At 41.9% G+C, this 18,770-nt stretch overlaps 1 protein-coding gene across 3 annotated transcripts in view; it reads right to left on the bottom strand.

Annotated features, from left to right (window-relative positions):
* The window catches only part of FGGY (FGGY carbohydrate kinase domain containing), a 401,889-nt gene that overhangs the window by 154,927 nt on the left and 228,192 nt on the right, over positions 1-18,770 (bottom strand). For all 3 annotated transcript variants that reach the window (XM_037498322.2, XM_054690943.1, XM_054690944.1), the window contains exon 8: positions 15,447-15,550. In XM_037498322.2, the coding sequence (XP_037354219.1) occupies positions 15,447-15,550 (104 nt within the window). The remainder of the gene's footprint in view (positions 1-15,446; positions 15,551-18,770) is intronic.

The following is an 18,770-nucleotide window of genomic DNA, read 5'->3' on the forward strand; positions in this document are numbered from 1 at the left end:
TCTAGCTTTGGTTATTACTTTTAAGTAACTTAATGAATCAAATTCCTTATGAAATGGAAATACATATAGGATCAAACCACCATAAAGTATTTAAAAGTACTAAGATATACTTACCTAATTGCCTGTTTTATGATCTCCAACCACCCTCAGTTATTTACCAATAAATCTGGATAAATCATCACTCAAGCACTCAACTCTAGCTGGATGTAAACTTTAAGGCTGCTACTACACCCCACCACTCTCCATCGTAGTATTGGAAATCTGGATCCTCAGCAATACATTAAAACAGTGTTTTGTGAGCACTTTTGTCTTATTCCGAATCTCCACTTTCAATACTTCACAGGCAACATATATAAATTGAAAGGCAGTGGCATGAGATGAATGGTCGACTCTAAGGAGAAAATGAAATAAGCAATTATTCCATTAAAGAGAGTATTTTATTTTTGTCCTGATTAAATCATCTTTACCACCTGGCTTCAGTTCAAATGAATGTGAATCTGTAGGGGCAGAGTCCAACAGCCAGCAGCAGAATGTTCTGTGACTGACTCATTCATTTATTCCTTCATATGTCAAATGACTAGCTGACTGTGCCAAGTATTGAAAGATTGAAAGAATGGCAGCAAAATTGCTTAACTTATGGTAGGAGGGGTACAGAAAGTAGCTAGAGTTTTGGCTCCCATTAAAACATAATTTTCCAACTTTTATGTATTCATTCAACATAGACATTAATATCTTCTATTAAATCATTCAATTAATTGATTCATTCTATTAATTAATTCAATCAATTAATCTTCTATTAATTCATTATTCTATTAATTCATTCAAAAACTGAATGTCTGATTAAGTCCCAGGCACTGTGCTAGACACTAGGGCTACAATGTTCATGGGGCCCCTGCTTTCAGGAAGCTGACAGTGATGGAGCCCCCAGATTATGAAATGGGATTGTCAAATAATAGAACCCTTACTGTTCAAGCATCAGCTACTGGTAATCTGTCCTATAAGCTATAGAAGAGCATTTCCTCAATTTTGTAGAGTATATGCATTGAAATCCTCCAGCATGTATGTGTTCACTGGGGAATTTCTGTTACATTCCACTGTAATTTAAAATTACTGTGAAAGGTATTATGAATGCAGAAAGCGTACAAAACATGTGCATTTTAAAATTTAATAAATAAGAGTGTTTAAAAGGTTAGCAGATATGATAAATTAAAAAAAATCAAATGTATTTCTCTGCTCCAGCAATAACCAAATAGGAAATATAATAGAAAACTAGTTGCATTAAAGTCACTTTTTAGGAATCTGATTCCTTTGTATTATGGTGCTCCTTCATCATACATCAGTAAGAGCATAGAAAAACTTTGTATTTCCCAAGCAGATAGTTTTACTGTTATTTACTTAAAGGTGTATTTACTTATATGCCACTTCTTTTCACCAAAGGTGGAGAAATCTGAGCAATATTCCCTTAAAAGATAACCATGTCCAAATCTCTGCAACACATGAATATTATCTTACACAGCAAAAAAAGGATTTTGTAGATGTGATTAAATGAAGGATCCTGAGATGGGAAGATAAGCCTGGACTGTATATAAGGTACACTGTCAATCAATCCTTATTAGATAGATGCCAAGGGAGATTTGGCCACTGCTGAGGAGAAGACAATGAATGCCAGTAAGAGGCCAAGAATGAAGCAATATGGCCATAAGTCAAAACACATCAGCAGTCACCAGAAGGTGTAAGCAGAAGGTAAAGAACAGATACCTCTCTAGTACCTCCAGGGGGAATAAGGTCTTGTCCACACTCGATCTTGACTTAAGTGAATGTAAATTTGGACTTCTGGCATCCCAGACTATAGAAAATGAATGTGTACTGGTTTGAGTCACCAAATTTGTAGTAATTTGTTAACAGTTACAGGAAATTAATAGAAAAGGTTTAAGATATTTTAAACACCCAAGTATATCAGAACAACACATAAACAAAAGCTATAATGTAAGATTAATGAGAATAAGGGAAATAGGACAAACAAAAGACTAAACATTTTAGCTTGTGTGTTAATTTTTAGCTCTGAGTGTTCTAGTTTGCAGGGTGAAAACAGTATGGTCAGTTGCACAGCTTTTACTACTTTTCCAATCCATAAATTCTAAAAAAAAAAAATCTCCAATGGGACTTTATATGCCATACAGTGAGTAACATATTAACTTATCAATATGGTTATAGCAAACAGACATAATCTCCAATATATGGCTAATTTTAATATTTAATTTCTGTATTTCAAAAATAATTCAGACTTCTAGACAAGTTGCAAAGTAGTACAAATAGCTTTTTACACCCTTCACCTAGATTCTCAAAATATTTTGCTTTGTCTACCTACCGACCTACCAACTCACATACACAGACACATTTTATGTGTAGAAATTTTTTATGAACCATTTGAAAGTAACTTGCAGATATTATGCTCATTTATTCCTACCTAAATACTTCAGCATGTATTTTATAAAAACAAGGATATTCTCTTATATAACCATTTAATTATTATATTAAGAAATAAATACTGATGCAATTCCATTATTTAATATACAGACCTCAGTCAAATTTCATAAATTGTCCACAAAATGTTCTTACAGTAAAAGAGAAAAAAAATGTGTTTCTAGTCTAGGATCCAATTCAGGATCACCCATTGCCTTTAGCTGTCATGGCTCTTTAATCTGGAACTCTTTTTGTTCTTTGTCTTTTATGACCTTGACATTTTTGCAAGGCAAGTTATATTGTAGAATACCCCTCAAATTGGGTTTTAGCATTTCCACACGATGAGATTCAGGTTAGGCATTTTTTTGCAGGGCTATCACAGAAGCAATATGCCTCCATGACTACTGTGTGTGTGTGTGTGTGTACCTTTGATAAGAGCCAAGGATAAAACATTTAAATTCTGTGTAAAACATACAGCTGTGTCAATCAAAAAAAAAAAAAAATCTCCATACAGCTATTCTGTTAAGAAATGTCTGAAACCCTGCTGTTGTCTATTCAGTTATCTCTGCTTCCTGAGCAGCAGTTTATCATAGCAGACTGGACAAGACACTGCAGAAATCCTCTGTTGCATCCACCCTACAACCCTAGCACTTTGAATTGTGAATCTGCATTGATGTTATCTTCTAAGCAACTTTCAAATACACACATTTCTATCTCTACTGCCATAATCTCAGACAAGCTACCATGATAACAACTCTCACCCTGACCCTGAACTCCTTCTATCTTATCTCCCAGCATCTGCTCTTGGGTCTTTTGAAACTGTATTCCAAAGCACAATTATTTCAATCCTTTTTAATTCAATTATGATACCCACTGTATTTAAAATCTTTCAGGTTTTCTTAAGACAAAACATCAAATCCTTCATGAAGCCTGCAAACTCAGTATGTCCTGCACCAAATTGCCTCTCTAGCCTTAACTTGTATTACTCCTACTTCCTACACCACCCCAAATCCCCAATTTCCCTTCCATTATCCAGTAGTATTCTCTTCTGGGGGTACTTTTCTCTCAAGCATCACACACAAAACCCCTTTCCTCCCTGTCAGATTCTGCTTAGTTACTTAATCAAATTAGCTCAGTTCAAATATTCTACAGTCTCTAATTGCTGGAATATTCTACCTGGTACTATTCTCAAGTTTTGACTTCTAGTCTGTCTTACCTGGTCTATCCACCGAGCTGGCTGCCATACAGAAGCCAACCACCTCAATCTGTGTAAGTCACTTGGATTTATGCTTTGGAAGTGTTCTCTGCTTTATAACATTTACTTATACATACAGAATAATGTAAAAAACATGTGCACATGTGAAAGACTGGCAGTAAACTCATGCATCCTTCACAGTAAATACCAGCATCCCAAAGCCCGTCTGGAAGGCATTTTTTCCTCCACAAACACATCCCCAAATAGTAATTGAAGTTGTCCTGATATTTGTGGCAATTAGTCTCCTGCTTGTCTTTTTGGAGTTAGTGCCTATATAAACATTCCTAAAATATATTATTTTTCTTGCCTTTTCTGAACTTTACATAAATAAAATAATCCAGCACTTCTTTCCTATTCTTTTCACATAAAGTTGTTTGACTCATCTATGTTGTTCCTGTAACTGTAGCTCATTCATTTTCAATAGGTGCAGCACTGCAGGAATATGATTAATTATTTTAAATTTTATTTGATTTTATATACTTTTTATATCATCTTTAATTTTTTGCACAATGCATGCATTTTCCTCTTGGTTATAGTCCCCATACAATTCCCACCCCCCCTTATTTTGATCCTACTCCCTCTTCCCCACAATTAATTATGTATTCTACTATAAAATTTGGGTTGATTGATTCAAGTTGACAGCTACTATGAACACCAATGCTATGGATACTATTGTATTGTCTCTGGAACACAGGTAAAACAGTTCCTCCTGGTTTTTACCTACACATGGCGTTGGTGGGATACGGGGCATGTGCCTGCTGAAATTTATCAAACAACACCATGTTGTTTTCCAAAGTAATTGAATCAATTTATACTCCCACCAGCAGGGAGTAAACATAAAACACTTTTCAAGGTAATTATATATTTCTCTAATTATTTAGCATCTATCTTCTCCACTAGACTGTAAGGTGTGCATCTAGTTTTGCTTGCCATTTTTACTCCAATGCCTGGAACAAAGTAGGTGCTTCAAAACAGTTGACTGAATAAAAGAAGACATGGTAGATATGAAGCTTTAAGTATTCTGAATGTGAACACAGAGCCTATCTAACTTTAAAACCCCTGTCTCAATTACCACATAACCCTTATCTTAAGATGGTGATGACCATTTGTATACTACTTATTTCTTTCCAATGTAATGGTGGCAATCAAATGAGATTACAGGCTCGATCTAACAGAGTACTTATTAAGGGTACACAGTGGTCTACTACTCTGCACCTGGACCCAAAGGTCCACAGATGGGATATGTGCAAGAAGATTGTCAATGGCAACTGCTTTATGAATGCATGTGGATTAAGATTACTTTGTAGAGGAAAATGGGGGTTTCAGATATCACTGCAGGGAAAACCAAGGAGACTAATTAATGCTTTCAAGGGCAAACTGCACCTGTGCCCCAAATATTCACCACCACAAACAAAAGCAGCTTGCTCCATACCCTGATCAACATTTTTAAATGCTTTTACCCAGGTGGCATCATCTTTCATCTGTCCCTGGGCTCAAGGCATGGCTAGGCAGGGAGCTGGATTAAATGCTGCATTTCGGCTAGGCACTGTGGGTTCAGAAGTAAATTCTGACTTCCTATTTACACTGAAAGAACATAGGCCTTTGTGGTTTCCTGCTGAGTTCTGGTGTGTCTGCGTTTCGGTTTCTGGGTTTGTCTGCACAGAGCTGCAAATGAGGTCTCACTGTGTCACTTCATCCTGCTTTTCAGGAGAAAGTAAAAATTCTACAGTCTCTAATTGTTGGCAGATTCCAACAGTCTCAAATGCTGACTTCCTAGCCTGTCTGTACCTAAGCTTACCAAGACAGACTTTCTTTTGAAGTCATGCAGATTCCATGCCCTCAACTGGCAGGGACTGGCCTGTCCAACTTGACATACTTCATCTTACACCAATTTTACACTCACTTACTGCACTCTTACCTTCAGCAAAGGCAAATTTAGAGTACATCAATGTACAAGATGCCCTGCTTGGCCCTGAGGACAATGATGGAAACATGGCTACCACTCAAAAAAAAGCTTAAAGCAGATTTCCCCAAATTCCAGATTCATATAAGACTTACTGACTTATAAAGATGGGACCTGAGGACCCACATGTTTTTAAGCCCATCCCGAGGTACATTTGATGCCATTCATTGAGCGAACTACTGGCTGGCAGTTCAATGGAGAATTTGCAGTCACTACAGTAAAGAGTAATGCACGATCAATTCCTGTGATGAGCCAGACGTCCCCCAGCTGCAGGGCCCCTCCATCTCACTAAAGATGAGTTGAGTGGAGACGCAGTAGAATTGGCTCAGGGGCTTACTCAGGTAGGTATTTGAGCCTTGGCCAATCACTTACTAATAGTGGGACCTTAGCGTCTCGTTTTCAAATGAAACAACAGATACTCTGTCTCACTGAGTTACTCTGGCATCTACTTCCACAAAGCATTTCACAAACTCTAAATCACCAAGAAAAAACTAGTCTATTTATGATCACAGCCACTTTCATAAACAAGAAAATGAATCCAACCCGTAAGGTTTCTCTTAAGGAGTCAGAACCACCCTGCCTCCCTCTACCACCCCAAGCATTGCTGGTAGGGCCCACTCTCTCTTTTCAACATTAGCACTGTGGATTATGTGGTCCCTTTGAGGGTCCAGCAGCTATTTCTAAAACCAGAGCTCAAAATTGAGCTCACTTCTGAGTAAGAAAGCAGGATACACTTATTGTACCATGTTGACATTTGTAAGAAATGGTAATAAAGGCCAGGAACCCAGCCAACCCTGGCTCTCCTGCCACATCCTAGCTCTGCAATATCTCTGACCTCAGTGCCATCATCTTATTCATGGAGAAATGTACTCTTTGGGCCATTTTGGGCCACTGCCTGCTAATGATATTCAACTTTCGTTTAATTTGAATATACTAGTATTACGTTTTATTTTGATGGGAAACATGCTTCTACATCTTTTTCTTTCATAAATTTATGCCACGAATTTATTGTGAGGATTAGAAATTTTATATATGGACTGTCTGGCAGAGAAACTAGCACATGGTAATTATTTCATCAATTCTAGGTATCAATTCTCTTAAGCATAAAAACATCCCTCGCTCATCCTGAAAAGTTATCCTCAACAAATTTCTCTTCCTTACATAACATGCATAAAACTGACTGGCCTTTCCCTTTGAGAGCATTTCTTTTTCTTTTTCAGATTCAAGGTTTACATCCTTGAGATTGTGGTTTGAAGTTTACTAATTATTTCACTAGGGATACAAATTACTTGCTATCAAATTAGCATATCTCTTTAGGTAAATTTGATTTAAACTCTGTGTTGAATACCTACTATGTGCCCTAAAGAAAGAGCATAATGTAGATTTTCATAGGCTGCTCAGGGTTCATGGGGATGATAAAATGATAAGCATGACACTAGATCTGTGCACAGACTTAGGAAGGCCCACTGGCCCATAGGAGCACAGGAGTGGCTGTGCACCGGGGCCCTCAGGGTGGTACCTGATACTTATGAGGGCTCTACATGGCTGTCGTCAGCATCTTTTTTTCATGAACTGTCACGTGAACTTCTGGAAAAGCACACATGCTTCTGTCACTGCTAGGTCACCTCACCAGCCACAGTATCAGAGTCACCCACATAGGAGATGAGTGGTAAATAGGAATGGGGGAGGAATCAATGTGGTTTTCATTTCATGCTCTTCCAAATGAATAGAAAAACATCTTCAGAGTTGGGAAGCAAGGCTGCATGTCTTCAAATTGCCTAATTCAGTATTTGACCACAGAGCAGCAGGGAAACAGGGAAGAATAAATAAGAAGTCTCATAAATACTCTCCTCCCAGGGGATGATGGTGACAAGTGATGTTGTTTACTTTTATTGTTATCATAAGGCTGGTGGCCTCTTGAAAGGCAGTGATTTGAAAGAGAGGGAAGAAGGGAAAAGGAGAGCAGTGTGGTTGAGCTTCTATCCAGCCCTAATTTCTTTACAGCTCTTATCAGGCATTGGGGATGATCGGCCTTGTAATCGCTCTACCCCCATTTCCACAAAGCATGTGTGCATGTGGCCAACCCAGGCCACAGCAGATCTCAGAGCTGTGCTGAGAGCTGACAGAGGAGCTCCGGAATTGACAGCCTGAGTTGGAAGCCCATCTCTAGAACTTACTAGCTTTGTGATAGTGGGTAAGTACTCTATATGAGCCTCCGTTTCAGTCCCCATAAAATGGAAGGACAACTCTGATATCTGCACCAGGTTATTATGAAGATTTCATAAAATAATATACTCACTCTTTTTAGCCCATGATAAGTGTCAGTAATACTACCCGCCATGGCTGCTCATGTTATGCTGTTCTGTTCTGCTGCATCTACCATTCTCCCAGGCCAGTGGCTACTTTTTGTGAAAAGTTGGGTTCAGGCCGTTGACCCACTCGCCACAAGGAGTTTGTGTCAGGATGCCTTGTTCTACCTGACATTGCTGGCCCTCTACCTGACATTGGTAGCCCTCCAGAAACATGGGACCAGATGGTCCTGCCTGGCTTTTATAGGAGTGAAATGGCTGGATCGCACAGGTGAGATTTTTAAGATACTCCTATTTTCCAAAGAAGCTGCACCATTTCACATTCCTACCAGCAGCATGTAAGGGCTTCAGTTCCCCACATCCTCACCACAACTTTGACCCTTCTAATAAGCACGTAGTAGACTTACTGTGGTTTTATTTTGCATTTCCTTAATGACTAATGATGTTTAGCATCTCAGGTTCTTAGTTGTTCAAAACTTTACTTTGTCTGCAACAACGTTTGCCCACATTTGACCTGAGTCTGCTCTCTTCCTCTGAGCCTTTGAGAGAAGCTATTTAACTGAAAGAGAAGAATAGGGACTCTGCGGTCAGTCCCTTAGAGAGTTCGAACAAGTGTCCCCTTCCTGCACATGGTGTGACACACATAACTACTCTTTGGCTGAGTTTCCTGACTTGTGAAATGGGGACAATAAAGTTGCCTAGCTCATGGGATCCTCCAGCTGACTGCCCGACGTAAAGGTTTAGCACAGTGTCTGTTGATGGGGCTAGTTCTGACAGTTGCCTGCCATAATGACCAAGGCTGATCTCCAGCACAGCATAGAAGTGTCCCGCCTCAAATGCAAGGAGAGGAATCCATTGAGTTTCCTAAGAGCATGATATGTCTCTTATTGCTCCTTGAACTGCACTGACCCTTTCCTCACCAAATCAATGTGGAGCACATAGTCTGTTTGCAGGGTCCACAATTACCTCAATATAGTCTCTGAACAGTGCTGGGTACTAAAGGGACACCAGTGCAGGTCCTGGTCAATGAAGAGGGAGCAGAGCAGAGCACCCCAATCCTTTCACTGGTGGGCGGTAGGGTCACAATGTTGCTATTTGTTATAACCAAATTCCTTCCCTTTCCATCTCTCTCACTGACCCCTGAAAAAGCTACCTGCTAAAGACACCAGGGCAGAGACACTGGGCCCAGGTGCCCTCTCCCCATTTGCTGTGGTATCATGTCAAAAGCAGATCATTACCTCAGGGCCTGCAGCTATTCTCCTTTCCTGGGATGCCTTCTCCATGGGCCTGTCTAGACCCACATCCCAGCCAGGCCTCAGTGGAAGTCAGCTGAAGGTTTTGTGAACACAAGGGAGAAAAACAAAGTGGAGAAGAGGAGGATTTTCAGAGTCTACTGCCTAAAATTGGACTGGCAGGAAGAGTGTCCTAGTGGGGTCAGGACATGCAAATACCACTTTCTATAGGAAAACTTCCTCGTAGGTGGAAGACTCAGACAGGCCCTTCTCCATATTCCCAAGGCGCTCCAGTTATGCATTTACCACAGTAATTACCATGCTGTGCTGAAGTCATCTCCTCTGCTCTGCCCTTCGCAATAAAGGCAAGCATGACACTTTTATTTGTCTTAATAGCCTTAGCCCTTAACTGGGCAAATATAAGAAAATGTTTTCCTAGTGAGTTAATGATTTAACAAATGATTTTTGAAAATAAACTAATTTTAGAATAGTTTTTGATTTACAGAAGACTTGTGAAGGCAGTACAGAGTTTCCATATTCCCCACACCCACCTCCCATTATCATTAATATCTTTAAGTACATATTTTACACTAAAAGAACGACAATGACATCTTATCACTAACTAAAGGCCTTACCACATTCAGATTTCCTTAGTTTATGCTAATTTCCTTTTCCTGTTGTAGGATCCCACAGAACTTTTAATTGCTCACATTTGTTTAAGCTCCACTTCACTGAAAATTTCTTACATTTCCCTTGTTTTTTACATTTCCCTTGTTTTTTGATGACCCTGATAGTGCTGACAGTTTTTTTGATGACCTTGATCAGGTATCTTACAGACTGTCCTTTAAATAGGATTTGCCTGATGTTTTTCTTATGAATAGGCTGTGGTTTATAGTGTTTATGGAGGGAGATCACAAAAGTCAGTGCCATTCTTGTCACATTGTATTAATGGTGCATATTATCAAGGTGATCTTGATCACCCTACTGAAATAGTATTTGTCACCTTTTTCCACTGTAAAACTACTTTTTCTCCCTTTTTATACTGACCTCTTTAGAATGGAGTCACACTAAACAGTCCATATTTAAAGAGTAGGGTGTTTTTTATTTCCCCAAGAAGGGACTATTGACATAATTTCTTGGAATTCTTCTGCAAACAAGATTTATGTTTTCTGCTAATTTATTTACTTAATCATTTATATCAGTATGGACTCATAACATTTATGTTATGCTTTGCATTATAATCTAATACTACTTAATTTTGCTGCTCAAATTGTTTCAGTTTTGCCACTGGAAGCTCCATCAGCTATATTCAGTGTTACTTTGACAAAAATTTCATGTATTTTTAGCATTTCCTTATACTCTGGTCCTATACGATGTTCCACGCTCATTTCATCTAGCATCTACCATGGTCCTAGTGTAACAGGGTGGTCCCCAGGAAAGGGGGAGGTTCCCTGCCCCACCCAAGGGAGGGTGGAGCTGAGCAGGAAGAGGAGAAGCTGCAGAAGACACTGAGGAAGGAAGGAAGCAGGATGGAGCCAGAAGGAGACCTGGAGGAGGCGCATGGAGCCTAGAGACACGTGAAGAAACTGCGCTTATCTTTTGGTCGTGGACTGGGTGACACAGATGTGGGTGAGACCCGTAAAGAGGTGACAATGGCAGCTTTTATCTTGATGTTGATTTTGCTCTTTTCCTTCTGGGCTTGTCTGGTTGTTTCTGACCCTTTTCTGTGGGTCCCCACTGGAAGATGCTTTAGACTTGTGGCAGGCTTTGGGGCCTTGTTCTGGGCCAATCCCATATGGATGGACTTTTACCTACGAGGGGACGGGTAACTCTGGATGCTTCATTTAGAAACTAGACTCTTTGCCTTACCTGTATTGTTTCCTAGTTTTATTAAAGTTCCTTCCCATTAAAGTCTCATATGTTTTGTGTTGATGCGGCGGATGGCAGAACCCATTTAGAATAGGCAGGTTTGCGGGGTTTGGGCTGCCCCTCTCCCTGCCCTATAACACTAGCATTAACTATTTCTCCAAGGAGTCTCAGCTCTTTGTCTTGCAGAACAGTATTGGAAACCATGATCTGGTCAACAGGTGTGCTTGGAGAAACAAGCTGTTGGGCATCCTCATCACAGGCCTCTCAGCTGTCAAGGATAGGAGACATCTGTTTATTGACTTGTATACCTGCACATGTCTCAACATATCTCGATGTAGACCCTCTTGTATCTTTGTTAAGCTAAACATGAGTTCATCCTGATTACCACTTGGATCATTCTAGGCATCACAAATCATTTTCAATACTAACACCCTGTTTGGCATTTTGTGGTAAGTACAAAGCCAATATGTTTACGAAGGTTACATTTAAGCCTCAAAACAACTTTATGGTAAATACTATTGCCCACATGAACAGATAAAGAAAGGGAGGTAACTTGGGGCCTCCCTGGTGGCAAAAGGAGTTAAAGTCTCAGCACTATATAGCTATCTGCAGCTACTGCAGCACGAGTTTGATCCCCAGTCAGGGAGCAACCCACATGGCGCAGCAGACCTCTCCTGTCTCACCTGCTGCTCCTCTCAGCAGTGTACTTCGGTCAATCTACCTATTCTGTTCCCCACTCTGTGTCTGGTGAATCCTCTCACCTCTCACTCCCCTGGCCTGCACTCCAGTTCTTGTATGCAAAAATAAATAAATCTTTTAAAAAATACAAATTGAGAAAAAGAAATGGACGTATCAAACGATGAAGCATCTTACCTAGACTCACGTAGCTAACATGTGAGTCCATGTTGGTGAAAATCTACGCCTGCTAAGTGACAGAGAACCACCATCCTACATTCATTTAAGACTTTGCAAATATTTCAGTTCTGAGTGATTTTAAGATGCAGGTGTAATTCTCAGCTCTCACCAACTATTGTTCTGTTCAAACCTCACTTTGTCAATGCTTCCCCTCTTCCCGGGGGTCCCTCCCCATCTGACATGTTAACTGAAAGACAAGTTGCCAAGTTACAAGCTGATCTGACAGCTCGAGAAAAGGGGTGCTGGAATGATGGGGAGGATCAGCTGCCTCTGACCCTGTGACTTTTCCACCTCTGGCTAACCCCTGCTGTGTATTATCTTGGGTTTTGGTGACTTGGTAGTAATTAACTCTGAGGCAGCAGCTTTGCTTTCATGGAGTTAAAAAAAAGTACAGTATTTTTTTCTGTTAATTAAATCATCTACAACGAAGATAAATGTGCAGCCCACACTTGCACTTGCATCTTCTAAAATATCAAAGGCCTTATTAGTAAGTCTTATGTTCAACCTCAGGCTTTTTCTCCAGATTCCTGGAAGTAGCAGGAACTTGGATGAAGGGAGTTTTTAAGTACTTGCCAATACTTGCGTACATGGACATTCATTCATTCAATTGTTCATGCATTTATTCATTCATGCTGGGTGATCTAGGAATCTGGGGCAAGCATAAAATGTTCATGAGAGTTTTGTCTCAGTCACCCCACTGAATTGGAAACATCAACACTGAGCAGACAGGAGAAAGAGAATCTTTCAAACAAGGTTGAAAACAACTTTTTGAAAAACCCAGAGTCCCCTTCGGTCCCTGTGTTCTGTTTGGTGAATTTTTCTTGACAGTTGGTGGTTTTATTTGCCAGAACCACAACAAAGGGGGTCCTTGAGTTTCCCTGGGAGTGTTTCCTCAGGCCTGCACCCCTCCTCGACCTCACAAAGGTGTTATTGTTGCTGGCTCGCTGGGCACCCAGCACCTGAGCAAGATCAAAGGCACCCTCCGATGCCAGCATGACCACAGTCTCGCCCTCACCACATAACATTAAAGCTGATGATTAATCCCCTTGGCCCAGAAGGTCCCTTCCCACTCCTGAGTACAAAGCAGGGTGGAGGTGGGGACTTGACTTTCAGCACAACACAACCATAATAAAATGGCATTTTATGGCCCTCATTCATTGCAACCAACTGCAGCTGCCTATCAAACTCATTAAAGCCCAAACAGTTGCTTCATGGAAGGAAAGTTTAATGGGCATCATGCCCATTTCTGAGTGCGCACTATGGATTAGATATGTATATATGCAGTTCATGTTATCCAGGGCCCTCTGAGAGTGGCATTGTCACCCCCTCTGTGATGGACACAGAATCTGAGGCTCAGAGAAGCTAATAGCTAGCCTCAGGTCACAAGGCCAAATGGTGCATAAACAGTCACTCAAATCCCCACCTGGAGAATACCGAAGCACATGCTCTCCATTCTTCTATGGGGACAAAACACAGTGGCATCAGGAGGATGTGCTTGGGAATCCCATGGAGCTAGAGGGGAATGCTCAGCTCTAGCGCACTACTTTTGTGAACATAGGAAAACACTGGAGTTTTTTTTTTAAATCTCTTGTTGCTTCATTTATAAAATGGATACAGGGGGACAATGGCAGTATCATCCCCCTTAAAATTGAAGGAGACTACGAAGCAGACTTCACTGAGTCATTCACACTCATTTAGATTTGCTTCTGCTCAGAAACGTGAACTGAGTGGGGTATACGTGCCTGAATTCAGACTTCGCAGGAGAAACTGGATTTTATATGTCCCTATGAAAATAGGAGGTATTTCAATAGGTTCAATCGATAAAGACAAGCTGACTGGGTTAGATCCATGTCCAAGGAAACAGGGTTGGCTGTCCTGGGGTACAACTCCTGCAAGAAGAGCCTTGCCCCTCTGCAGATCTTCCCTTTAGGGACACCTAAGCCTTAGAATAGGCCAACAGGGAAAAGAAAGGCCATGGAAGCTTTGTGCAGAGAAACAAACAAAAGGAACTTATTGGTGGGGAGAGGTGCCCAAGGCAGTCTATGTCTTTAAAGTCCTGCACAGATGTCCCTTCAGCCTGGACCCTGTCACTGAATCCCTTCGGTCAAACTTAGTACCTGTTAGTAATCACCATTGATCCTTCTAGGGCTCAGTCTAGGTAGAACATATCACACAACTTCATCCCATCATCACAAGACTACAAGAGAGGTTACCGCAAAGCTTGACATATTGTAGACAGGGTATCTGACGCTCAGAACAGTTGAGTGCCTTGTCACTGCACCCCCACTTAGTAAGCTGAGGAGCTGAGATTGGGCACCAACAAGCTGGTTCCACCATCAATCAGTGAAATGGGAAGTTGTGTGCAAACACTGTGCACAATGGCTGGCACACAACAGGCGCTCCAAATCACAAGTTCAATCTGAATACATATATTTGGGGGCCTCATATTGTCTTATAACAATTGTTACAATTCTCTTACCATGGGAAGTCCCGCATCTTCCTGATGTCTCCAAGGTTTAGAACAGCTCCAGATACAAGGGCAGGGATCAGTAAATAAATTAAAGTATCACTATTTACTCGACCAAATTACTGAAGAGTAAAAAAAGGCTCACTAGTACCTACAGCAACTAAACAGAGATTCTCGTGGCACACGAATCCATCCACAATTGCAGATTTGGGCCTGAAATGAATTCCACTCTGACCCTCACTCATCTCCCTGCTCCTCCCCCATTTACATTCATTCCACCCGCCCCCCAACTATTTCACTCATCTGGGAAAGATCCAAGGAGTCGTCCATCTCAGTTTAACAGAGTAATGACTTTTAAATAAAAATATGGTAGAAATGGGTACTTATCGAAATGGAATGCTTTCAGACTCATGCATTTAAAGAAGATATAAATTTTAGGGCAGGCACTAAATTTTAACTGCAATCTTGGAGAAAGCCTTTCCACTAATTCATGGAGAAAAATTAACAAAGTGAAAATTGCTTATCAGTGTTCTTTTGAAGTCATGATACGCAGCCTAATTCTATAGATCATCAGGCTACTCCCAGGGAGATGGATTTATATTGATTGAGAGAGCTCAGTGGCCAAGGAAAACAGACACCCTTGTGCAGAGAAGCCTCGGTTTCCCATTAGGGACAAATCCCTCTGTGAGCAAGGCGCTGCCACCTTGGATCTGATTTCATACCTCCCTCCTGGGCTCTCTGGCCAGGGTGATGTCAAAGGCAGATTCAAGCCTCTCCACATTTTTCAAAGACTTGGCCCCTGGAAAAAGATGATCTGAGTAAGGCTGTAGGAGGGAGGGCTGGGCTTCCGGCTAGACAGAGCAGGAGGCAGAAAGGGGATAAGCTGAGAGGGCCAAAGAACAGGCCCCACAGATCTCCTCCTGGCTCCCCTCTCCCGAGTGTGGTGGCCCCGCCTTCAGCCTGGCAGACTCACCGCCATATGACAAGAAGATGTTCCACAGATGACAGCCAGCCGTGACGTCACTGGCTGTCCCTCACAGGCAAGGCCGTGCCCCCTCACATCTGCTCCAATCACTCCTATGAGAAAGCAAAAACAAAACCCTCTTTATGAAAAATGGAAAAGAAAGCTAAAAAGAAGTATAAATCATTCCTTTTTACTTAACAGCCAAACCACATCGAGAAAGCACTCCCTGTGTAAGCCCAGCTCAAAGAGAAGCAAAAGAGCATACTCGCCTGCCACGAGGAAACCTGCTCTGCTCTGACTTTATTCTGGTCAGTGTCTGACACTGAAATACTAAATAACCATAATTAAAATAATCAAAGCAGCAGCAATCAGTGACTTGGGGCTCAGGAAACACGAGGCCCTGGCTGAATGTTCACATACACAGTCCCATTTTACATGAGCCCTGTCAAGTCCCCGTTACTCATGCCACACATATCTGCAGAGAAATTAAACTAGACAGAGGTTGAGGGACTTTTTCAGGGCCACACTTAATAAGGAGCAGAGCTGAATGGGGTCTGATTGAGTACATCACATTCCAGCCTCAAAGTAGGCAGCAGAATAGTTGGATGATCATCTTTCTGACATCGTTAGGTCACCATTCTTACTACCACTTTTGCAGAGCTCTTGATGTAAAGGACAGGATGACTGACAATGAGTTCCTGTTAAAAGAATGCCAAATAACTGAGCGTTTCCCATCATGGTATTGACTCAGTCTTCTTCCCATAGATTGTATTCTTAGACACCTGCTGGGTAAGTGCAGTTCAAATGTGATGCCAGAAAGAGTGGTTAAGCCTAGATTTGTCCCTTATTTATTCAAATATCCAACAAGCCCCTCCTATACACAAAACCAGTAGGCATTATGTGGTAGCCAAGACATGTGATCATTCCTGACTACAACACGGGCAGGAGGTGAGAAGCACCCAGGGCAGGGTAAAGAGATGGAGATGCAGGAGAGGACTGTTCCTGTTGGCCTCCTCAGCACCACACAATGCTACTTTTGCTCTCGATCTACAATGCTCAATGTCCTTGCCCACTTCAAGACCCTTGCATTTGCTCTTCCCTCTGTTTGAAATGCCATTCTCCGGCCTCTATCCCAGTTTATTCCTAACTCAAATGCTACTTGCACAGACTGTTTTCCTGATCCTCCAGAAAAGATAGTGTCTCCTGCACCCCTGGACTCCCCCAGTACACAAGACACTAGCAATTTTCAAAGATCATGCCTATCCCTTTGAATAAAAGTTGCACAAAGCTGGTGCTGCCTCATCCAGGTGCTTAGCATTTCAGCCTCTACCACGATTGCTAGGACAGAGCAGTGACAGCAAAAGGCTTGGGAATGTAAGGATAGACAAGTTCCTGCTCTTGGGGTTCTCACAGTCTGGGGGAGGAGAAGAGCATCAAATGGAGCACTTCACTGCAGGCAGATCACCACAGGACTGAAAGGACCACAGGGGAAGCTGAATATACCTGTAGGGGTGCAAGGAAGTGTGTCTATGCTACTCAGCATGACTCAGGTAAAAGGGGGATGAGGGTGTGTCCTCCAGCCAGAGAACCCCAGATATTGAAGGTACTGGCTGCTCCACAAGCAGACCTTTCCAGAAAGAGGGACCAGAAAAAGTCAGTGACTGGCTTCTTATATTTCCACAATTTTCTTGTTTTTTTCCCCAGTGCTTTTTCCAAATTCTGCCTTCCTAAGCACAGCAACTTATGAACCCCTGTGACTGGTCTGAGGGCCAGCAGCAGGAGGATTCAGGCTCTGGAACATTCTGGGCTGGCTATCACATTAAGGCAGTCCCAATAACCAGGAGACTGAGATGTGCAACTGAGCCTGTGGGAGCTCTGGGCTTTTATGCTCTCAAGCCCTCTGTTCTGCTCAACATGGAGGGGCTGCCTCTGGATGGCAGTGCCCAGCCTCACAGTCTGCCAAGGTCAGCCCTTCTGGATGCTGAGGGCTGAAGGAGCGGAAGCCAGAGAACGTGTCCTCTTCCCATGTCAGGTGACTGCTTCTCCTTCATGACTTCAGCTCTGCTGACAAGGCCACCAATGCTGCAACATGTGCTTGTGTTCCCTGCCCTTGAACTCTGGGAATTGCACCTCCTTCCTCTGCCCCTCCAGCCTAAGCGTAGTGGCAGCTTCTACTTTTGCTGGTCTCTGGCTTACTTCACAGGGAATAGCCCTTACTCCACTATCTGGGTCACCACTTTTGAGTTTTAAATCCCCTTTTTTACATACTAGAGAGATTTACAATTTTCTTGCTAACCCTAAGTGACACAGCTCCCCATTGAGGACACAGAAGCTTCTGGACAGGAAGAAACCCTAGAGAGGGGCACACTTTAACTGAGCTCTTTTTGCTTGTTCTCTGAACTTGCCTCATTTATTATTACAACAACCAAATGTGATTAATACTGTTATTATCCTCGTAGATGAGGAAACCAAAACTCAGAAATGAGAACTTAACCAAGGTCACAGCACTCACAAGGAACAAGGCTGGATTCATGCCCAGGCAGTGTGACGCCAAGCTGCTAGTTCTTAGAAACCAAGATAAAAGCCCAAGAGCAGGTGGTCAGTGCTTACTTATTCTGTCAATCTGAAAATCCTGGTGTCTTAAAGATGCGGATTCTGAGACCTTTGAAGAAGAAATGTATGAGTGATGTTTGCTTGTTTCTTCTCCAGTTAGCAGTTTTATTGTCATATATCTATGCTCATAATCTGAGAATGAGGGTGTTAGACTGAGAATATAATGGAATCTGTAGACAGAAAAGATTTGTCATAAAGTAACAATATAGTTGTGCTGATACTGAGGAAATGTTTAAAAATGAAAGTCTGTTTGATAGTAGATACATTATCACCGAGACTACCACAGTAATCACCACCATCATCATCATCGTCGCATCATCATCTGAACTCTTTCTCAAGGGAAAGATAGAGTCTGTCTTCCTTTCTAGCAAACATATCAGACATTTAAGACAGGCTGCGTAGTTGGCTACATTTTTTTTTAAAGATTTATTTATTTATTTATACAAGCACTGGGTACAGTCAGAAGCGCGGGAGGGTGAGAGAATTCACCAGAGCCAGAGCAGGGAGCAGAACAGGCAGAGGACCAAAGTACACTGCTGCGGGGAGCAGCGGGGGACATGAGAGGTCTGCGTGCCATGTGGGACCCTCCTCTGGTGGCCGGGGAGCAGCCGGGGATAGAACCGGCACAGCAGAGGCTGCGGGCAGCTTCGCAACCCGGCGCTCAACCGCTGCGCCACCAGGGAGGCCCTGGCTACATTTTTAAATTTTATCACATTTAAT

The sequence above is a fragment of the Talpa occidentalis genome, unplaced genomic scaffold, assembly GCF_014898055.3.
Source record: "Talpa occidentalis isolate TD23 unplaced genomic scaffold, MPIMG_talOcc4v2.1 talOcc4.9, whole genome shotgun sequence".
Lineage (NCBI taxonomy): Eukaryota > Metazoa > Chordata > Mammalia > Eulipotyphla > Talpidae > Talpa > Talpa occidentalis.